A 23,732-nucleotide genomic window follows, 5' to 3' on the forward strand; every position below is an offset into this window, starting at 1 on the left:
GTTATATTTAGAGAGAAAAATAAACAATTTGTGGTAAGTTTTTATTTATTCATTAAATTATTATTATTATGATATTTTATTAAATTATTTTATTTTTAGAAATTTTAAAAATATAGACACTTTACTTATATTTTATATTACGGACTGTGCTTCGTGGCTAATTATCATTAAAATTTAAACAATATAATAAATGCAAAGAATAAAGGCATATTGATAACCGATAAGTCGATCTGCTCCACTGACCCAGTTGAAGAATCGACTGCTCTTTGCTCGACTCACTCGTCCTGGCGCGCAGAGCTTTACGTCAAGGGGGCAGCAAAACCGGAAGTCACGCACTTTGGGCTTCAAATTAAAGCTGCGCAAATGGGAACAATTTAACCGATAATCCAGGGGAGAATTGCATATCTATACACTTTTCTCGTGATAAAATGAATCTATTAATAATTTTAGTTTAATCCGTGTCACCGCGTGGGATCGGAAATCACGTTTTAAGTGTCTTTTTTTTTTTTAAATGAGCTAAACGGAAGTAGCGGGTAAGTAAAGCTAGCTTGAATCTAGCTTGGTGTTTGCGGGTTAAAGTAGAGAAAATAGCGAATTGTGCAGATAAATTGGCGCCATTTACGACATTTTAGTATTTTAATACATCAACGGGGTGTTGTGAGATAGTGACATGTATATATATTTGTTGAAAATCGTGTTTTTAAGGACTCGGGAATGACGCAGGATTTTCCCGGAGCTGTTAAGTTTACATAGGCTACTGTTGGATAAGCGGCTACAGTAGAGGAAGACGGAGCAAATCCGAGTCACAAGACTTCTTCTTCTCCACTGAGCGGCTTTCTTCTCCCTGACAGGTAAAGCACGACGTTAAGTTGACATGTTTGTTCTTTGTCGGCATCATTAAAATGTTGACAGGACACAGCATTCGACTACAGGAGCTCTAGTGCTTGTTTATAGTTGTAAGTTTGACAGCTCGGACACAAAAAGAAGAAGAGAAGAAGTAGCTTAGCTAGGCTAATCATCAGCTTGTTGTTGTTGTGTTGGCTTTAGTTGTTGAACCGCAGAGAAATGGGCGGAAATGGAAACTTCCCTGTTAGTAGTAACGTGCTGTCGTTCGCTGCGGGTGACAGGAGCCGGGACCATGTTTCATTTTTGGGGCAGATATGAAGCCGGAGGTGCGCGCACCCCCTGAGGCGGAAACGTGCGGTGATTTAATTTAGGGAGTCTGACTTTAGTGTTTGTGTTGTCGACAGGGATGGAGAACCCCGGGTACTGCGCCGGCAGCTTCGACCACCTCCATCACCCCAGTGACGACGACGACGATGATGACGAGATGGTGGACATCGCAGGAGCCACGCTGGACTTCTCCTCCACGGATGACGTCCCTCCTCTCAGCACAGGTACAAACGGTGTGTAATCCCACCCCCTCAGATTAACAGGGGTTCTCCTGGAGAGTCAGAGTCAGATTATTTGACTTTTCTGCCATCGCTTCTCATTGTATAAGCAGTAAAGATGTTGCAGATATCAGATTTTTGGGACCAGTATTTTGGTAGCAAACCTAGATTAAGATTAAGATTAACACAGTTTCCCCCTTTGTGGGACAAATAAAGGTTTTCTTAATCTTAAACTTAAACATTGGCAAACGTTTTAAAGGTGTAGCTGCTACTTACTAGGAAGAGTTATGTGCTCAAACTACGTGATGATGCACATCTATGCCATCTGTTTCTCATCATGCTAAATTACTCAGGCTCTAAACATTTAAGCTGCCATATTGATGCTGATGATTTCCTTAATTCAGAATAAAACTTCTTAAATCACCCAGCTGACACAAAAACGCCTGTGCTGCAGATGTATATGCCATAAAAAGAGCTGTTCTGAAGCTGTTTTCTTTTCTTATTGATTTTGCAGTCCAGTGTGTGTCTGTGAGCGCCCTGAAGACGTGATAAGATATATCAGTAATTATAGGGGACAGTGTGTGTCACATGCTTTCAGACACATTTTTGATTAAGAGACAAGCGTGTGCAAACACACTGTATCAACCTGGTTTATTTGTTTACATGACTTTCATATCAGGCTATAAAAACAGCCATTAAAGTGAGCAGTGTGTGTGGGGAGTTCCTGTAATCGCTGACATCTGTGTATGCTGTTACTTCCTCCAACGCTGCCTGGTTACAGATGATGTCAGCATCATTGTCCGTCTCTCTCTTTAATAAATTAACTTTCTGCTTATGTCAGTTAAAAAAAAACAACTGTTAAAGGGAATTTTGATTTCCTAGTAAAAGAAGTTCCTGTCAGACTGCAGCAGCTGGCTGATGTCACAGTGACATCACCATGACTGTAGGAAGATAAGATTAGGCCGACAGGAAGGAAGTCTGGAGACAAGGTTTTTCTCTCTCTCTCTCAATGGATGTAACTGCTGCTGGTTGGCAGCATGTGTTTCCACTGAGTCAGCCTTTTAGGAGTGAAGCCTTGTTTTTAAAACGTTTTAAAATTATACAGCGGTTTGTGAAAGGATATCATAACTCAAAAAGAGTGTGTGTGTGAGGTTAAAGTAGGAGAATCAGCTGAAACAGCTCCACTTCCCATCCCTCCAGCCCACTCTGCCTCCTTTTCTTCTCCTGACTGCTCATTAGCACTTGAACTTGTTGTCAAGCAAGTCTTCTTAAAAGCTGTTCTTAGTCGGTGAGCCTTGTGTAACCTGTTGCCCAGGGACTCATTAACCCTCTGTGTTTAGAGAGGGGAGTTAAATGCTGCTGGTTGTGCAGGGGGAGTGTAGCTCTAGCAGTGTGTAAAAGGTTGCTCCGTTTTCCTCGCTTGTCATTTTACACACACTGTAAAGAATCAACACATCGTCTGAGCCTGTTGCTACATGTCCCAGCCGGCTGCTTGTGTGCTATTTGTTTGGCTTTATGAGGGACAATAGGACAGAGAGGTGGTGGATCGCAAGGGGATTGATTCTAATCCTGCAGGTTCTGTGTGGTCTCAGATACCTGCAGTATAGTGACCATTGACATTTTCCAGGCAGCTCCACCTGCCATAGGTGCAAAAATATTTACCATATGTTCATACTGGACGAACTGGTTTGAAGAGGCGTAGGCGGCCTGCGTGCTTGCTGAATTTTTGTCACGTCACTTCTGGTCACATGTCGTGAGTCATGGCTTCCTAGTTGTGCAAAGGAGTGCAGCACACTTTAATGTGTATACACATTTAATTGAGACATTTGAATGAAGTGGGGATTTAAGTCTTCTCACATGATGCAGAAAGTCCTTAAATGAACAGAACGGTGCACATTTAATTGTATTTACAGTTAAGGAAACATTCTCAAGCCATTTTGTTCCATTATTCAGCCTAAAGGATCGACACAATATCCATTGAAGGTAATAGACAGGCTAAATTTCAACCTCTCAGAGGATTCCCAGCCTCAAGCCTGAGGCTTTATCTCAGACAAAAAACCCTCTTAAGCATGATAGATTTAAACTGGCGACTCATTCAGTGTGTTAGTCACAGCTTCTTGTCTGTTTAAGCACATAAAAAAGAGGATGAAAAAATAGAAGAAGAGGGTTACAGTAAAAAGAAAAATATGTCCGCTCAGCAAGTCTCTCAGGGGAAATAAGACGGAAATAAAGAAGCAAAGCTGCGATGAATCAGCGGCTCAGAACGACCACAGACGACCTTTACCCAGCCTGCTTTCTACTTAACATCTTTATTATGACCATTCACTTTACTCTCATTGCTATAATTTCCACACTGCTGCAAGGTAAACATTAAAATAAAATGTTAATCATTACAGCCTGTTGACTCAACCCAGTGAAGGTGCTGACAGCAGCAGAGTCAATAGAACCTGCAGTAAAGATTCTACCTGACCACAGAAAGCTTAAGCTGTATACATGATCACCAGCAGGTCATAAAAGAGAACAGATACAGATTACATTCTCAGTAGTATAAAAGCAATACCAGCAAACACTGATTCATAAAAACCAGCAGACCAGGAAAAAACGAATGAACCGTTACATGGAAGAGTTCACCTAATTCAGCAACATGAAAATAAGATTTCACATACTAATTACCCACAAAAATACTGAGATTCTTCTGGAGTAATTAGTCCAGAAATGCTCATTATAATGTCTTGTTAATGTCAAGTTTCATGCTTTAAATGAGTAGCTGTGTATTTGAGTTTACGTCGGGTCAAAGAACATTTTTCTGACTAGTTCGTGCTGCAACCAAACATCGGTGACGTGTTTGTTTTCCCGTTCCATCTGAGCCGTCTTCCTCTGAAGCGCCTCTGGGTTGCGTCACATCCTCATGTTTGTTGTTCCTCTCAACACGTGGAACGTTTTAAATTTAATCAATCAAATGAGAAGCAGACGCACACATTCCTCCTTCATCCAATTTCCTACGACTTACTAAATGTGACGTTCCAGAATTTGCCGTTAGCCCAGCGCCACGGGGTCACATGAGACGCCGATTCCCATGGCGACCAGACCTCAAGAGTTCAAGGTTCACACACTCACTGGAGACTAGTGTTTGTGTGTGTCCCTCTGTGTGGAGTTTTGGTAGACTGCATGGTCACATGACCATGAGAGTGTGTTGGATTTTCTGTAAAGAATTAAGGATGAGTGTGTGGAGATGTGAGATTATAGTCAGCACACACACACACTCAGCATGACTTTGCTGGAAACGGGGACTCTGCGGTGCTGACCCATTTTATGAGAAGTGCTGGATCAAGTTGTGTTTCTCTGGTCTTTCATGCAGCATGTTTGGCTCAGTGTGTCACTGTGTGTTTATTTTAGTGGTGAGCATTGACATGTAACCGCCTCTCATTGCAGACACTGAAATGGAATGATGATGAATTTACTTTTGTGGTAGATTCATGATATAAATTGAAGTTCTCCACACAGATTTATGTGAACTCCTGTGATCACTCGGTGCATGTGGCAGCCTGTGAACTGAAACCATCTCTTCATCTGGAGAAACTGGTGGTTCGTATCTTTGCAGCTCTTCTTCGGCCACATTAAGGAAGGTGCATTGTCCTCAGCTTTTAACAGCCAGTGACACGTTTATAGAGTTATTTTGTACTTTCCTATTTTTATTTGATCTTAAAAATTAGACAGTTCATTAAAATGGAGCCATCGGTTGGGGAACAAAGAACGGAACTAGAAAAGGGCATTTCCTGAAGAAAATGCAACTTTGATTGCTGCAGCTGAAGCGTTGCTTTGAACGCTGATGTGAAAGATTGCTCTGAATTCCTGGAGAATCAGAGCAATTCAGAGCTGTGTATGCCTCTGTGTGTCAGCCTGTCACCATGGTAACAGCAGAGGAGACCTCAAAAACCACTCCAACTTTGAGAGCCTGGCGTGCGGAAACGATTCGGAATTAGAAAATTCTGAATACAAGTTTGATAGAGCAGCATCTAATGAGCGTTTTAAGACTGAAATGGAGTCTGTAGCTTGAAATTTGTAGGAGGAGATACATTTGGCAGATGACCCTCGTTGAAGGGCTCCCTCATAGACTCCCATGTTAAAAATGACACGGAAATTGCTTAATATTTGAAAAATTATAATTTTTTGAAAAAAAAAATGTGCCAAAAAACGTACGGAACAATAAAAAAGAAGAAGAAAGAGGGTGAAGAACAAGAGTTTGATTGCCTAGCAACAGCAATCAAACTAATAATTGTCTCCATCCAGTGGAAGTCAGAAGAATTTGACTGTGGTTGAGCCGTGTTGACTTTAGACACACAGTGTAGTATATGTCTTTGTCTGACAGTCAGATAACACAGGTCACAGCGGGGTTGGCATCATCAAGCCAGCAGCTTCTCAGTACTGCTTATTCCAAAGGAGCTTATTCCCAGAATGAACCACACAGAACGTTAACTGACCCACAACCTGTTACACAGAACTGTGTGTCACACAACCTCTGGGTCCCGCAGGACTCTGAAGGTGAAAGACCTCAAAAACACATGTGATCTCATTTTTATTATGACACTTGTGACCCCCTGTTCGGCAAATCACCGTCCACTTCCCACACGGATCAGCCAATCATTAGTCACTCCTCCGCAAGCGCTCCGGCCAATGAGGCGCAAGATCTGCTGGAGTCCACTTCCTGGAGGAGCTCAGTGGAGGGAAGAGGTTTTCTGTTTGAGTTGTGGCTGTGGGGTGTTTTTTGAGATGGTGTGGTGGGAGTTCTGGAGTAAGCAGCTGGATGAGGAGGAACTGGTGGAGAACGGTGAGATTTGTAGCGACCTGCGTGTGTGTTAAATTGTGTTAAATGGTTGCGTGTTCCTTCACACACTGGAGCTTAATCATTAAGAACATTTACTGGTCTTCATGCACTGAGTCATGTGGTTTATGGTTGGTGTGTGTACTGGGAATATGGTGCTTGTTGTCTGTGGGTGTACATGTGACAAACACTCATATGTGTTTCCTGTTTTTTGTGGTAAATGTAGTGTCTGTGTACACGTACTTTTGTGTCTTGGCTTGAATTCCTGGATTTGTTTTCACCCCTCTGTGTGTGTGTTGTGATTCCTCACAGCTTGTGATTAAGGTGCAAAGGGCACTTTCTGTTTTTACTAAGGAATGTGTGTAGTCCAGGGTGCTTTAATAACAAAACATGCAACCACGTCCTGTATTATCAGTGCTCGTATCAACAAACCATCTTTCTGCACAGCTTGTCACAGAAGCAGGGCTTTTATTTTGGTAAATATGGGCCATGTGGGCATGAGCTCACCCTGCCAAAATAGTTAAACTCTCTAGGCTTTAAGCCATGTGCATGTGGCCAGTCATAGTTTTGGAGTTACCGACCTAGTTTGCTAGGTTTCACAGACCCTCTGTGGATTGTTGTGTTACATCTTCACTAATTCTAATTGGTGGAGAAATATTCTACCTTTTTCTGTTTGTAAGTGTGACAACAAGTTAGACACGGGCCGTTTTTAAAAGAAATAAAGGGCGGCGTAGCCGTCTTAAAGACAGTAAGGTAAGCTTTAGGTGTCTTACCTTGCATTGTTTATGTCAACAACATGGCTGCCGCTTCAACACATTTAAGTTTGGATCCCAGAACGAGGTGAAAGTCAGTCCGTCTGCAGCTTACTGTAGCAGCCGGCATGCTACTTTTGCATGTTTCATCTTTGCAATTAAAATATTTTACACTCTCTCACGTCAACAGTTTTTTTTTGGGGTGAACAAATCAAACGCTTGCCATCTGTTGCTACTTATGTCCACTTGTGGAAGGGGAAAAACATCAATACATGTGGTTCACCACATGTATTGATGCGGTTCACCACATGTATTGAAATAATGTGACCTGCATGACTTCAAAAATTGACAGACCTCAAACCTAAACAGGTCTAAACAGGAAGTATGAGACCTGCCCCTCCTCTCTGACCTCCCATGTCCTATGATGCTTCAGAAGAAGGGCCACCTCACCTCTCTGTGGATTTTAGCTGATTCTTTGTCTGGTTTCTGCTCTGATCAGTGTTAGATTTGATGACCACAGTGGGGATGAATGTTGCTTAAATACGCCTGACTAATTGATGTGTGTCCTTCTACTTGAAGCCATTATGGCTCTGTGTCTTCTACACCTTCAGCCTGCAGTGTAGCACCTGGGTTCAGTTACTTTACAGGCTCTATCAGCTGACTCCTGATGTGTTGCGTAAGAGAGTTGTATAAAATAAGACCTGGTAAAACACATTTCTTTTATTCCTCGTCCCTCTCGCTCTTTGTCTGTGTTCCGTGTAGATTTAAGCATATTGCTGTTTTGTTGCGTTTGGTTTGCTCACCCAGGGCTTTTAAAACCAGTCGAACTTGTCAACACAGCTCTGGAGGCATGTGCTTCACTCGGCATGCATCCTATTGTTTTCTCTTATTTAGGCTCCGCTTCGTGGGCTACTTCCTGTTTGCGTCTCAGCCTGTTTTTGATTGGTCGCAGCCGACTGCGGCTCAGACGCTGCCACGTACTCGGGCTCTAATGTTGCTCTTTCTGCTTGAGAGACTGCAGCAGAAGTGGATCTCATGGCTTTCTTTGTGTGTCTTTCCCGCACATGCACATCAATACAGTATTGTGAGGTTATCAGTAATAAAACCGGAGGCTACAATGCACAGTTTGTTGCTCTTTTGTCCCATTTTTTTGTTTTGCTAGTATGCAATAATAGTGGGGTTACCACTCTTGGCAGTTTCTCAAGGCCTGTGTGTGACTGTGTGTGTGTTTTGGATGATGGATCACCTTAACTGTGACATGTTAACCCTCTGAACCCCAACAGTTTTAGAAAGTTTTCAGTCTGTGTGCTCTCTTTTATTGCCATATAAAATCTAAGGAAACAGCATAATTGAGGCTAGAAGAAGAGAAGGCAGAAACGCGTTAGTGTTTGGCTTTAAACAAGTCTAACTCTAAAACAATGTTGAAAACAATACAGCGTGTGTGTCATTGTGACCAAGATATTCTGCGCCTCTCCCTGCCTTTCTGTCCCAGGAGGTTATGAGGAGAACAGCAGCAACAGTAGCAGCAGCAGCAGCAGCAGCAGAGCAGCCGGGATGAACGGTAACGGCCCCAAGCTGGTGGACCCGCTGGAGGACCCGCTGCCGGGAGTGGGCACCTACGAAGACTTCAACACCATTGACTGGGTCAGAGAGAAGAGCAAGGACCGGGACAGACACAGAGAGGTACCGAGGAAGGCTGGGTGTGCTATTTAAAGGAAGGCGCAGAGTGTAAAAGTGTACCAAGCTGTACCTGAGATAAGAGCCGCTATCACCATCAGAACATGAGAGTTTACACCAAGAGATTCGTTTTGTGCATTCGCACCAAACAATTGGAAGGATTCGGGTTACAGTATGTATGTTTGTGCTGATGGTGCTACTTGCTAGTCTTCGAGGACATTATTAATTAGTGTTTTAAGACTAATTTGCCCCTGCACACACACACACATTGGACAGTAGCTGCTCTTAAACTGCGTTATTCCAGTGTGACGTCAACTCAGTGCGACTGCTTCTGGTCTGAAATCCTGACATATGTGTAGCAAAATATTCAAATTCTTCATACTGTGTTTTAAGCATGCACAGCTCCTGCCCTCTACTGGTTCAAATGTGGCTATTGCAATTGAATTTAACCTTTTTTTACATGTGTTTAAGGATTTAATAAGTTGATTTCAGGCAGTACTGTTGTAGATTTTTGAAGTTAAGCTTTAGTTTGTAGTTCAACCTTTGTAGTTCAACATGTCATAATTTATTGGTGCTGATGAGAAGACATGTTTCAGTCATTCCTGCCTAATTATTCTGTAATATGACAAGATTTGGATTTCTGCTCCAGATCACCAATAAGAGCAGACAGTCCACTGTGGCTCTGCTGCACAGCGTCAGCGATGCTTTCTCTGGATGGCTGCTCATGCTGCTGGTGGGACTCATGTCAGGTAGGGACACACACACACACACTCACCCTCACATGCAGACACGTTCTAGCTGTGTCTGTTTGATGCACAGTTATCTTCTTTGTGGCCTGAACGCAGACGGCGCCTGTTCTTGCTGCATGCTTTAGCTGAAAGTTAATTCCCACGTGTGTTGCAGACAGCAGGTGCAGCTCCGGCACAGAACTGAAAATAAGCAGGGTGACATATTTTATGCAGAAAGTTCACTTTTCTCCTCTTCTCCAGGTGCTCTAGCCGGCGGCATCGACATCGCAGCCCACTGGCTGACGGACATGAAGGGTGGAGTGTGTCTGATCGGCTTCTGGTTCAACCACGAGCACTGCTGCTGGACGTCCAATGAAACGACGTTCCAGGAGAGGGACCGCTGTCCGCAGTGGCAGAGCTGGGCTGAGCTCATAACGGGCACCTCAGAGGTGGGAGGACCTTTTGTTGTTGATGCAAACTGAAGAAAATCTGTAAACTGATTTGTGGTGGGTTGGTGCCACCTAGTGGTCATGACGCAGAACAACGCCAGCAGAAGTCATGATTTATTTATGATATATTTTTTTGTGTTAATGACTGACAAATCACACGTCTGTCTTTGCAGGGTGCGTTCGCCTACATAGTGAACTACCTGATGTACATATTCTGGGCTCTGCTCTTTGCGTTCCTGGCTGTCACCCTGGTCAGGGCTTTCGCTCCATACGCATGTGGATCAGGAATACCAGAGGTGAGAAATCAGGATGTGTGTTAGGTATCATGATGGAGTCCCAGTGTGCAGCAACAGAGGCAAATTCATTCATTCATGGTATCATTATTTATGTGTAACTCCCTCCTAGTTGTTGTTCACAGAGAGCATGTTTCAGAGCAGGGATTTATATCATGGCCTCTTTTATACTCCTACAACGTTCAAACATCTTTGTTCCAGAAGTTCTGGATTTAAACCTGTTTAAATGTGCTTCACATGTTGGATTTTAGAGGAGACAGAGCTTTAAATGTGTCTATTAAAAAAGATCAGCTGCCCCGTCACTGATAGATTCATCACCACCATAAAATCGGCCCCTAATTTTCCATGTTTATATCAGTATCTAAGCTCTTCTGACTGACATTTTTAGATCTTTTCGACCTTTTCACACCGGTCCCTGGGCAGTTTTTCTTTCTTAAATGTGCAGGAGTCTCTCATGAGTTTGTCTATTTATACTCAGGCAGTATTATAATGTTACAATTACACTGTTGGCCTTTATTTCAGCTATCAATATGAAACTAAAGGGTGAAGAGCACACAGAACTGCCCTCTGAAAGCTGCTCTAGCTCATCTATATTGGTCTTTTTTTTACTCGTGTAGGTCAGTCCTGGGTTTGCGACCTACTTTTATTTCACTTTCCTCGTCTTTCGAGGAAATTAAAGAGCATATTCGAAGAATATTTGCTGACTTTCTGGAATTACAAGTGGAAAACTTAAACTTTACTTCAGTATAATACACAAATATTTCCCCTCCACTTCATTTCAGGGAACCTGAGTCATTTTCTGCTAACAGCCTCATCTCTTTGAGGTCAGCCGCTGGTCACCCGGCCCACTCACAAGAGATTAACCGCTTATTTGAAAGGAAAATATCCACATTCTCTCTCTGTCTCTCTCCCTCCCTCTCAAATCAGTGTTTATACTGTCTTTCGGTCAGACGGGCCTATCTAAACGGATCCCTCCCCAACACAAACGGACACATAAGAACAAACATATCCTCATGCTCTTCTGCACACACCAGATTAATCCGTGCGCATGCAAACACTCTCCGTCTCACCTCAGATCAAAACCATCCTGAGCGGCTTCATCATCCGTGGCTACCTGGGGAAATGGACCCTCATCATTAAGACCATCACGCTGGTTTTGGCCGTCTCCTCTGGGCTCAGCTTAGGAAAGGAAGGTCCTCTAGTCCACGTGGCCTGCTGCTGTGCCAACATACTCTGCCACCTGTTCACCAAGTACCGCAAGAACGAAGCCAAGCGGAGAGAGGTAGGTTGGGAAAAAGACAAAAAAAATTCTGGTTCTCATTTTTAGGTAATTGTAAAGTCAATATTTTTATGCATTTGTGGCAGCTTTTCCAGGCTTTTCCAACAATTTGCAGTCTAATTAAATTGGCTTTCTGAATGCCAAAAACTACAGAAATTAAATTGTTAAGATTAGATTCATAATTTCTCAATAACAATGTGCAGAAAAAAAAACACTGCTCTGCTTTGATGAAAGTTATATTTTCGGGGTCTTGTTTGCAGGTGTTATCAGCTGCAGCAGCCGTGGGTGTGTCGGTGGCTTTTGGTGCTCCTATAGGAGGAGTCTTGTTCAGTCTGGAGGAGGTGGGTAGTTCCATTCCTTTGCTGAAAGTGCCGAAAAGCCAAAGAAGTATCCATTTTCTCAGACAGCAGTGCCTTCATTTTTTTTTAGTTTAGCTACTGGATTCAATAATAATCACTCCACACAAGCTGCACCTCCTCCACAATCAAATAACCAAGACTCATGCAAACATGGATCGCAAAGACTGAGATTTGTGTTTTCTGCACCACTTATTTTATGTTATTACTTGCATTTCTTGTTGGAATGAGCTCAGCACTGGCTCCTAACAGACATATTAAGCAAGAAAAGTGTGTTTGCATCACATGTAATCAGGTCTTGGCAGCTTGCTAAGCCATCTGCAGGGTTTGGATGAGGATAGGCAGGTAATTCAATAAAAAAGTCCTCAGAATATGTCTCAACATGCCTGTATGTCTGCATTGTACTAATATTAAGAATGATTGACATGTTTTCTCTCCTCCAGGTGAGTTACTACTTCCCCCTGAAGACTCTGTGGCGTTCCTTTTTCGCCGCTCTGGTGGCAGCCTTCACTCTCCGTTCCATCAACCCGTTTGGAAACAGCCGCCTGGTGCTCTTCTACGTGGAGTTTCACGCCCCGTGGCACCTGGTGGAGCTGGCCCCCTTCATCCTGCTGGGGATATTCGGAGGCCTCTGGGGGGCGCTGTTCATCAGGGCCAACATCGCCTGGTGCAGGAGACGTGAGTGTCGGTCGCGGATGTCTACTGATGTCTGTAACCTTTGGGGTATTAATGGGTTTTTCTCTCAGGTAAAACCACGCGGCTGGGACACTACCCCGTCATCGAGGTGCTGGTGGTCGCCGCGCTGACTGCCGTGGTCGCCTACCCGAACAGTTACACCAGGATGAGCGGAGCTGAGCTCATCTCGGAGCTGTTCAACGACTGCTCGCTGCTGGACTCCTCACAGCTGTGCGGCTACAAGCAGGTCAGTGAACGTGTGTGTGTGTGTGTTAATCCCATAAATTAAACAAATATTGAGTTTTACACTATCTAAGGTTGTTTCTCTGCCTCCCTGTCTGGCTCCTCCTATCATCTCCTCACACACACACCTCCAGCCAACCAACACTTCAGAAACAGGTGCAGGTAACAGCTTGGCTGACCGGCCGGCAGGGGAAGGCCTCTACACGGCTCTGTGGCAGCTGGCTCTCGCCTTGGTCTTCAAGATGTTGATCACTGTTATTACCTTTGGCATGAAGGTACGTTTATAACCACGCACACAGTGATGGACACAGAGAGAGGCCTGATGAGGATATCTTGCATCTTTTATTAGGCCGCTCAGTCTTTACAGTTCTGCAGTCAGCTCATAAAGCGAATGGTTTCCTCCTGGCCTCTCTGTCTAGGTTCCCTCTGGCCTCTTCATCCCTAGCATGGCGGTCGGAGCCATCGCCGGCAGACTGCTGGGAGTCGGCATGGAGCAGCTGGCTTACTACAACCACGACTGGTTTATCTTCAAAGGGTGGTGCTCGCCGGGGGCGGACTGCATCACTCCGGGGCTCTACGCCATGGTCGGAGCTGCAGCTTGTTTAGGTTGGGAGTTGTTTTAAAAGATTTTTTTTTTTTAATTCTGAGAGGAGGAGGATGTTTTGTGATGTTGTGTGCATTTCATCAAATGGCCACCTGAGGGCAGCTCAAAACATTCATAGACCTCCATATTAAAAATGTCCAAGTTTACAGCAGAAATAAACATGTTTACAGGGTTACAAGTAGACGTTGCTGTCCTCTACTGCACACAGGGAACTTTTTGTGTAGAACATCTGAACTGAAACCACTGCTAAAGATTCTCTTTACTGCCAGAAAATTCATTACGTTTGCATCCACAGCCTATTGACCACAATGGGCTATCCATAAGACACCTGTGTGTTGATTTTTGTCACAGTACACAATCATAACAGTGATTTTATCGTCTTTTTATTATGTTATTTTTCTCTTTTAAGCTTTATTTTACCTCCTGATTATGTTGTTGTTATAGGCGGTCGATAAAGATGACATGCTAAGTAACACATGTTGCTTTGAAATAAGACATAGCTCTTGTTTGGATGTTATAAACATAGGCATTTTAATTCTGTTGGTGGAAAAACATTTTTTCTTTTGTTTTCTGGAAACATCAGGGAACCATCTGAGAGCGTGTAATCATCCCCGTTTCTAAAATACTGAGCAACCATCAAAGGAGAAGTGTTCTGATACATAACACTCACACTACACACAATGAAACTGTCACACTTAAGCCAATTGTTTAGAGGGAGGCCTCAGAGGAGCGAGCGCAGAGTTCAGAAATGGAGCCTTGGTTTGCGGCTGTGACCGATGATTGTAATTGGATTCAGACTGGAACCGCTGATGTAGAGTTTCCACACAAATAAAGAGCTCAACCTTTCAGATAGAGGAAGGCCTGTGAGGAGTGGTGATCTAATCTTTTCCTCGCCTCCCCTCCAGGTGGAGTGACGCGTATGACGGTGTCGTTGGTGGTCATCATGTTCGAGCTGACCGGCGGTTTGGAGTACATCGTTCCCCTCATGGCTGCAACCATGACCAGCAAATGGGTGGCAGATGCTTTTGGAAGAGAGGGGATTTACGAGGTGAGGGTTCTGCTGCGCAGGCCGGCGTTACGTCACAAACGTTTTTTATTTTTCTTTCAGGCTCATTTAGTGTGATGTTTTTTATTTTTTTGGTCCGTAAATACATCCTGTACTTTCACTCTGGGTGTTCTCCAACTACAAAAACTAAAGCAAACAAACTCTGCAGGCTCACATCAGGCTGAATGGATACCCCTTCCTGGAGCCAAAAGAAGAGTTCGAGCACAGCAGCCTGGCCGTGGACGTGATGAGGCCGCGGAGGGTGGACCCTGCTCTGGCTGTGCTCACGCAGGACGGCATGACGATAGGAGAGGTGGAGGTAACGGACTCACACATGCAAACAGAAGAAGAAGAAGAATGATATTGTTGCTATGGATACGAAGATGTTTTTCTCTTTCTCCAGACGTTGGTGGAGAGCACTCACTACAGCGGCTTCCCTGTGGTCGTCTCCCAGGAGTCCCAGAGGCTCGTGGGATTTGTGCTCAGACGAGACCTGCTCATATCCATAGGTCAGAACTTCACTCATGTGCATGCATTGAAAGACACCTACACAGAGCCTTTTGCATGTTATGGTGGTATTCAGAGATGATCACAGCTTGTTTTTGCTGCTGTGTAGTGGCCAAAGTTTCATTTCCTGTCTTTTTTTTTTTTTTTTAAGACAACGCCCGGAAACGTCAGGACGGCGTCGTCAGTGCCTCCAGGGTGGTGTTCACTGAGCACTCTCCGTCCCAGCCTCCCGACGCGCCGCCTCCTCTCCGCCTCAGAGGGATCATGGACCTGAGTCCCTTCACCGTCACCGACCACACACCCATGGACATCACTGTGGATATCTTCAGGAAACTGGGCCTACGCCAGTGTCTGGTCACACATAATGGGTGAGGACACACACTTTCCTGACAAAGAACAATGGAGCTCTGTGAGATTACTCTCAGAGCAGGAGATACTTTCATTCACTCATCCCCGCTGTCTCTCATGCGTGGCCTCAGATGTTTACACGGCGGTCTGACATGTTCAAAGGACCAGCTTTCATTTGAATTTTGGATACCGTCACAAACGTTACAGCTGTGCAGCGTGGTCACAGAGTTCTGAAGGTCAACACGCCTGGCTGTTAAAGCACCTTTATGTAGGATTTGTGCGATCACCAACCTCGGGTCTTGCCAGGCTTCCAGCAGGAACCTGTCAAAGGTTTCAGGAGATCCATCCTACCAGGCTTCAAGCTATGCGCTGGCGGCTGACCCACAGGTGGTTCGGATCAAATCATGCGAGTCACGTGAGGAAGTTCTTGCATTTAAGTGTGTGTTTAAGGTGGCATAACAACAAAAAGTGACCCATTTACCTTTAAAAAGACAGCAATACAAATAATGTGTGGCATGCTAACTGCTAGTTGCTACATGCTAAGAACGGCTTCATAGATTTCTGTCAGTAGGAACCTCTCAGCTTGAAACAAACTTATTCCCTGTGTTATTTTAATGGGGTTTAATGAAAAACAACAAATATCATAAAAAGGAATAAAACAGGCAGCTTTTACATATTTCTTACTAATGGATTCCACCAAAGAGCCCAGTGGTTCCTTCTTGGACCAATTACCTTACAGGGCTGCAGCAGGCCTGAAGACGTTTGACTGGACGGGATCAAAGAAGTCGAAACAAAAGCGAGTGTGAAGAAATTTTGTGGCTGAGATGTTTTCGTGCTTTAATAAATAGTATTTAAATTTAAACCGGCACACAGAAAAAAGAAACAAAAAGCAGACAGTTGGAGACAGTGAGGTAAAGACGGGTCTGGGAAAACACTATTGTTGCCACTCGGCGTGATAAAATTAAGCGTCTGAGTCATTAGATGTCAGAAATCACAGCCTCAAGGTCTTTTTACTGTGTGTCACTTCGAGCCCAGACGGTGAGCGATCCTTCAGACTCCACCTCCCCCCTTTCCTCTCAGTGTCAGCCCATCTGAAACAAATAAGTCCTGCAGGGGTCATCGTGCCTGTCAGCAGGCTGTCAGCAGCATGTGTGCACCGTCAAAAGTGCCCACAGGGAAGGAAAGCAGCGAGGGAGAGCACCCGACGAGTCAACACACAGGGGGTGTTTGCTTCATTCTACTTTAAATTACTGCTGATCCAATAAACCCCGCTTCAAATCTTCACTAGGAAGGTTCACACACAACAAACACCGGAGGAGACGGGTCAAAGGATCTGGAAGGGGCCACCACTGTGACCTCTGCGGCAGCATTTCTGACCCTTCTTACAAGTTATCCAAACCGCCGCAGTTCCCCTTTTAACCTCAATATCCAGAATTCCTGAGGCAGAAACACAATTTAACATCGACAGCAGGGACAAGATGGAGCCCAAAAAGTGAGAATATGTGGGAAGTACAACAAGCGTAATAAGCTAGGAGCAGGTAGCATGTGGAGTGCTGCCGTCTGTGTCAGGAAAACACACGTAAAAGGTGAAACTGTTTCATCACTCGTCAAAAAGTGTGTTAGGATGTAGCAGTAAAATCTGGTTGGTGCTGATCCAGATCACCTGGAGTGAAACCTCACATCACACGCTAACCTTCAGCTCCTCTTTCTCCAACATCACCATCGACTCTCTGTCACTTCTTCGACCTTCCATGACGAAGCAAAGCAAGTACGATGTGAAGTAATCTGCTCTTCTCTCTCTCTCTCTGTTATTAGGAGGCTGCTGGGGATCATCACTAAAAAAGACATACTCAAACATATGGCGCAGATCGCCAACAGAGACCCGGACTCCATCCTCTTCAACTGAGCTCCCTCCTCTTCCTCCTTCTCTTCCGGGGGGGGGATGATAAGAGGACACCAGCTTGTACTCGTTGAAGGCACCTTCAGAGAAAGAGTTTACACAGGCGCCTGGAGAACAATGCATTTTTTCTTTGTCATCTGGAGGCGATTTTTGGAATAAAGGTTCAGAAATGATGACTCATGTTTCGCTGACGTGACCGCCCTCAGTGTCAGGGCGATGTAGGACAGGAGTGAGTCAGTGGAATATTTCACATCTCTTTTTTTTTTTACTGCCCTCGTTTCTCTATTTTCAAAAAAGTAATCTGTCATTGAAAGAAGTAAAAACCCTCACCTCCCTGCACTGTCGGCCATTTTTTTTCCCCCCCTGTAACACCTGAGAAGAGGAGGAGGAGGAGGCGGGGGAGGCGGAGGGGGAAAATAAAGACTTCGGCTGACATGAAGAAGAAGGACTGGCCCTGCAGCCATCGCAGCAAGCCCAGACAGAGTGCACTGAGCTGGGCTGATGGAGGCTCTGACACCCCCCTCCTCCACCTCCTGCAGCCCCCTGAGGTGAAGGATACAGGAGTGTGAGAAGAAGATCTAACACACACCAACACTCCATAAAGACGTTCATGACAGCCTGGGAACTCTTTTTTTTTTTTTGTCATATAGATGCTTGATATTCAGCTCCAGCCTGGGAACTATGCAGTGCAATCACACACACACACACACACACACAGACAATGCTGCAGAGACCATGTCAGGCCTTATGGAGTGTTCCTGGGCTGCTGCCGCCGCCGCCGCTGCTGAACAGCTACACGGAGAGAATCACCACACATACATTAATTTATGTAAATGTGAAATTGTTTGTTCCACTAAATTATTTCACTGACATACAAGTTTGTTTTGTTTTGTTATTGAAGTCATTTATTTAATTTTTACTTCTTTGATATTTCTGAAATTATATTTTAGTGTTTTTCTGACACAGTACGCCCTAATAGATCAATTTTCCACCCTTTTCTGAAACTTTAAAAACCAAACAGCTTATATTTGATAAAAAAAAAAATGAGTATGTCTAATTTAAACAGATTTTAATGGGAATAATCATACTTGAAAACCATATTTATGTCTTAAAAATAAGGTTCTCTATTAGCACTGACTCATATTTTCAGTGAGGGCATCTTCTGTGAGCCTTCGCCAGCAGGGGGCGCTGACGGTGTGCTCATTACACTTGTTCTGCAGTCACGTGATCTTGGAATAGTTCGCTTTTTGTGTGCTAATCTTTTGCACACCCAGCGTCTGTCCATCAGAAAGGCTGTTATTGTGAAAGTGCAGTTCCTTTAGTGGCCACATGAGGGCTCGTTCCAAATGGGAAACGTTAATATTCACAGACCTCCATGTTGAAAAGTCCAACTTTAAAGCAGAAATACAAATATGTGTACAGCCCATTTCAAGTTAACATTGAGGTCTGAAAGGACTATTGCAGGCGCCCTCAAGTGGCTATCTTGGGAACTGCACTTTCTTAAACATTTTCATATTAGCCAAGCCTGATCACATTTTCTAAAGCCCCCGATGATGTCATCACACAGTGGTTTTAATCTGATAAAAGAAGCTCACGTAGTGTTAGACATCTGATCTCCGTCCACTTCCTCCCTCCCCCGCTGGTTCGCTGTCCTGACCAGAAAAATATTAACACTTTAAAGCTTGGGCGGGTCACTCACCTTTAAACGTCTGCAGGCTGGGACTCATAACGCTTCGCCTCGTCCCTTAATGCTTTATTTATACGCTAAATTGATTTTCTGTGTTCAGCCCTGTCACAGCTTGGAGCTTCTCTGTGCCGGCAGTGAAAACATACAGGGGGACGCTGAAAGTGTTAACATTAGAGGCACTCTGACCTCAGCCAGTCAGGCAAACACAGATCATGTGTCCTGGGAACGCTGTGCTGTGCTGTCTTGTCATTTTCATCACGATTATCACCTGTAAAGGTGCTAAACTCTGTCTGATAGGTTCAAAACAGCACTCCTGCAGCATCTTTATTGATTGACACTTTATTGCTGCTGGCAGATTTAATGTCCAGCTGAGGCCAGATTATTGCAATTTAACTGCATCACATCAGAAGCAATATTATCAGAGTCCCATCTATGAACTGCGTCCTGTCGGACTCGGCGTGCGCCAGTGCTTTGTCATGTCTTTATCAATACATCTGTTTCCAGTTGAAACAAAGGCAGCTCAGGAATTAGTCTCAGTCACTCTTTTTTATTATTCGGAGGGACTGCCAGAGCTCTCAGTCGTATTTATTTTTTTATGGTCACTGATGATGAGATTCAGTCTGCTCTACACTCTACAGGTAATTACACTTCTGACGACCTGTAACATCATTCTAAACAAGACTTTTTGTCCAGCAGAGGGCGATATAACAACTACACAGCCTGGATTATGATTATTTTTGGGTTTAATACTCCTTATTTTACCAAAATAATGGTTCTGTTTCTGTATATTAACTTTATTCAGAGCGTCATCTGGCTTTACTCCAGCTAATTGAGTTAAACACAATTCAAATGTACGTGTCAGAAACTGCAGTTCCCTGAATAGCCACTTGAGGGTGGCTCGTGTGTGTGTTAATAGTGGACGAGCAATCTGTGACATCACCTCTGCATTTTCTGAAGAATAGTTTTAACATGGAGGTCTGTATGAATTGACTCTCTTTGAGACTCAGCCTCTAGTGGCCATATTTGGAACTGCAGTTTTTAATAACCTAATTTCTCAGCTAGCACCTGTTTAGTTTAGGCCCCATAGACCTCCATGTTGACCTCCTTTGAAATCCTAATTTTCACTTTAAGGCTTAAAGTGTGTGATGGCTTTAGCCATTAGCCGCCCTTAAGCTAACAGCTTCACATATTTTTGGATTAGCAGGTGGAGTGGAGTTGATGACAGTGATGGCTGGTGTCTTAAAAACCTTATGTCACATCACAGAGAATGTATCCATCGTTATTCAGTGGTGATGATGACCCTCTGGACTTCGGCGGTGTCTCCCCCGGCGAGTCGGCGCTCGTCTCTGGCCACATAATCTCTGTGAGAAGGAATTCCAAGCGGCGAAGATGGAGAGGAAGTGTGCGCTCATTTGGTGTGTGGGTGTTTGCATATGGGTTCAGTTTTTGTATGTGGGTGGCTTACATCTGTGTGTCAGTGAATTAGCTCATGACTCTGTGTGTGTGTTGGGGAATGTGAGTGCATTGTAGCCAGCTAGTAATGACTCAGTGTATTCTTGAGCTGAGTTCCTGCAGCTGAGACTTCACATGGGACTCGGGTTACCGACCTGCTCGTGGCTGCTGCATTCTCACACCTCACACACACACACACACACACACACACACACACACACACACACTGTGTCTCTTCTTATCTTCTTGTGGATTTCTGTCATGTTGCCTTTCCTGCCCTGTAATTGTGTTACATTTTTGTATCTGATGCGTCCCTCTCATATCAGCCTCCCGTTCCCAGGCTGCCATTGTCTCACTACAAAGCAGCAGAAACATTTGGATGTGGTAAGAGGCCAATTCAAGGTGTCACCCTACACCCCGGAGTGTCAGATCTCTTCTCTTACCTCTGTGTGTGTGTGTGTGGAGTCAAAGCATGCACAGAGATGACGTGTGTGTCCTCCTGAGGGTCTGGACAGACTGAGCAAATATTTAGGAGCAAGCCTTGCCTCTCTGTGTGTGAATGCAATCCAATCTGTGTTGTGTCTCAGGCCTCTCAGGCTCACCTGAGGTGATGAGGTGGAGGTTCCCACAGCTTCTTCGGTCGCAGCTCGCCGTTCATGTATCACAGTAATGTCTTTCACCAGCAAACAGCAGGAACGAGCTGAAGCCGACTACTTCAGTGAAAATATCCTCTGGAGGCTTAAAGATCAATATATGAAAAAATAATATTTTAGTCTTCTGTCTAGAGTTGGTTGAGCATTGGTTAGCTTAGCTTTCTCTTTTTCTTAGCATTGTCCATCCCTGTGGGTTTTAAAATGTGCCTGTAGCTTTAAATGCTAATGAGTTACAGCTGGCCACACCCCCTTTTCCTCAAAGAAGGAAGTGAGCAACTAAAGCTCTGTTTGGGCCAATAGCTAAGCTAAGCTAATTCCTAGCCTTGCATTGCTGTTGCCATAGATGCATTTGCAAGTAAGCATTTTGCTACATTAGCTAGAAGCTAACTAAAAAAATGTGCAGTAACTTCGTGTTGTTTTGGTCTGAAGCTAATTTTTGTGCTTCTCTACAAAACCTGGACATCAGAGTGTTCACGTCCACCGTCGCCAGTCTGCTACAACACCCTCCCTGCACCACCACCACCATCATCATCATCATCATCTGCTGGATAAGCTAAGCTAACTTGGCTAAAGTATGGAGACCAGACCTGGAGTTTGTGATGTAACCCGGTGCTGACAAAGGAAGACATCGTAAGTGGTGTGCAAAGTTCGGTGTCCATGCTGTGCTAAAAGACAAAAAAAAGGCTAGCCTGTCACATGCTAACAACTTTAGCCATATTTTTGTACAACCCAGTCGCTGAGATTAGAATTATAGACTATTAAAACCAGCTAGAAGCCACATTGACTCGCTGCTCCATCTAGTGGTTGGAGGTGGCATGAAATGGTTAGCATGCTAACGTCAGAGCAATATAATACATGGCCATGGTTAGCTTGTCCCATGATTTGATGGATTGTGCTGAAGCTCAGGACTAAATGGAGAAAACTGGCTCCGTTTTCGATCCGATCTTTTTTTCTGCTACATTTCTTTGCTGCGATGCACCGAGGGGTTTTCAGCCTGTTCGTCTGTGTGACCAGATTTGTATTTAGAAGCTCATGGGATTAAAAAGAAATGCAAACTGATCAAAATTAGAGTTTAAAGAGGTGAAAAGTGTGTGATTGGATCCAGAGAAGTGGGGAAATTAAAAAAACACACATTCCCTGGAAGTGATCTACAGTACATCAGTGCCACATCGTCTGTGTTCTGTCGGCTGGTTTTGATTTAACATCACGCTCTGGGCTCCGGAGCGTCGAGGCTTCCGATCCTCTTTTTTTTTTGGTGTGAAGACGCATCGCTGACCTCCGAGCTCCGAGCCAGAAAAACAGACATGGTTGCAATCACGTTGGGTTCCGTCCAGCGCGCTGTTCCTCAGCCATGTTGTAATTTTTCCTCCGTGGACATTGGAAAGTAGATCGAGGGTCATGGACTGCGATGGAGCCAATCTGTGTCCCCGGGCTGCAGGATAATCTCACTCCTGCGGCCTGTTGTGTTTTCACGGAGCTCGTGCCAGACGTTTAACATACTCAGACACATCCATCCTGCAGCCCGAGCCCCAAATGGATTTAAATATCTGCAGTGTTTGTATAACTTTTAGCTGCTTAAAGAGCTGATATGGATTATTAAAATGATACATTTTGTATTAAATCATGTTCAGCGTCTCAATTTTTCAGTGAAACTGTTTGTTACAGAACATTAGCTCCATTGAAGACTTTAAAGAGCATCTATAGTTTGACAAGCTAATGTTGTTAGCATCAGAGGCTAGCTCATTGAAAATGTTTAGAATGATAGATGCTAGCGAACCTGAACTGAAGGTGCTGTTTTCTCTTTTCTCCACCTGAAGGAGGGAACACATGGAGGTTGGAGCGGAGGTGTGAGGACATTTCTGGTACGTAAATGTTTTTTAAAGCTAAAGCTACATAGCATGTGTTAGCCTGTGTACATTTAGCCTTGCTGCTTGAATTAAATGGTCTTTGTTTAGTTTTGAGGTGAAAAGGTTTATTTCTGTTTCTCATGTAATCACCACACCTTTCCATAAGTTCTGAGGCCTGAATTAATATTTTCTCAGTGCAGTGTATTATTTCACAGATCGTATTCTCAGCTCATTACTCTTATCGTCTGTTTGCATCTCCGTGTGAAGCTCGCTTCATGTCCCGGCTACAGGAACAGTGGACTTTTATTTGGACCAGGATCCGTCACGCCTGCCACTCACTTAGAGAACAATGCCACCGTGACCGATCCACTCAGCTACCGTGGCAGCGCACCGCCCGCAGCCATGACGGTTTCCAACACAGCACACGTTCACGCTACAATAACTGCCCGGCACACGTCATGAAAGCCTCCACTGTTCATTTTTTTTGACTCGAACTCTCCGTCATTATACCTGAAAGGCGATAATGTGCAGCCTTGCTAACATCAGTCGTGTAAAGTTAGCTGATGCTAACAACAAGTCAGGATTCATCAACAATCACCTCAAAGCTATTAGATGCTAAAATAACCTGAGAAAAGTTAGCCGGGGTGCTAACACATGTGCGGTAAGCTTCTGTAATGTCTGCTTTCTGAGTGTCGCTGCCCTTCCTCCTCCTCTTCCTCACTCTTCTTGCGTGGTCAGTAATGAGAACTCTGGTTCTCAGAGCTGTAAAGTCCGAGCGTCGCCCGCCTGCCGCCTCCTCCTGTGTGTGTGAAACAGCCGCCGCTCGGAGCCTCACGCCTCCTTCATGTTCTCGCTCTCCACGAGCTTCCTGAGACGGACTCTTTGTGTGTGCCCAGGAGCTCTGAGCTTTACAGACCTTATCAAAGCCTTCGCTGATGTTTGCTGCTCCAAGCTGCATTGTTTCGGTGCCCTGAAGGTATTCGGATCACACCACTCCCTCTGATCCCGAAAAACCCTCCGCTCC

General features: G+C 44.5%; 1 protein-coding gene across 4 annotated transcripts; it reads left to right on the forward strand.

Moving 5' to 3' along the window:
* Positions 1-346: 346 nt before the first annotated feature.
* On the forward strand, positions 347-17,946 carry LOC114435994 (H(+)/Cl(-) exchange transporter 5-like). 4 transcript variants are annotated; one of them, XM_028406009.1, is made up of 18 exons: positions 347-533; positions 706-851; positions 1,251-1,406; positions 8,458-8,648; positions 9,292-9,391; positions 9,632-9,819; positions 9,993-10,115; positions 11,188-11,394; positions 11,652-11,732; positions 12,191-12,425; positions 12,494-12,669; positions 12,800-12,940; positions 13,085-13,271; positions 14,175-14,317; positions 14,484-14,633; positions 14,718-14,823; positions 14,973-15,189; positions 16,985-17,946. In XM_028406009.1, the coding sequence occupies exons 3-18, from the start codon at positions 1,253-1,255 to the stop codon at positions 17,073-17,075; spliced, it is 2,490 nt and encodes an 829-aa protein (XP_028261810.1). In that variant the 5' UTR covers positions 347-533; positions 706-851; positions 1,251-1,252; the 3' UTR covers positions 17,076-17,946. The 4 variants fall into 4 exon arrangements, with proteins under 4 accessions (XP_028261810.1, XP_028261809.1, XP_028261807.1 ...); XM_028406008.1 differs by lacking the exon at positions 347-533 and having other exon boundaries at positions 543-851; XM_028406006.1 differs by lacking the exons at positions 347-533; positions 706-851 and adding an exon at positions 897-1,172.
* The last annotated feature ends 5,786 nt before the right edge of the window (positions 17,947-23,732 follow it).

The sequence above is a fragment of the Parambassis ranga genome, chromosome 5 (genome assembly GCF_900634625.1).
Source record: "Parambassis ranga chromosome 5, fParRan2.1, whole genome shotgun sequence".
Taxonomy (NCBI): domain Eukaryota; kingdom Metazoa; phylum Chordata; class Actinopteri; family Ambassidae; genus Parambassis; species Parambassis ranga.

Coding starts and splice junctions, on each gene's coding strand:
- LOC114435994 (XM_028406006.1), top strand. CDS start 1,076: ATGGAAACTTCCCTGTTAGTAGTAACGTGCTGTCGTTCGCTGCGGGTG. Junction 11,733..12,190: donor TCTTGTTCAGTCTGGAGGAG/GTGGGTAGTTCC, acceptor TCTCTCCTCCAG/GTGAGTTACTACTTCCCCCT. Junction 12,941..13,084: donor TTATTACCTTTGGCATGAAG/GTACGTTTATAA, acceptor CTCTCTGTCTAG/GTTCCCTCTGGCCTCTTCAT.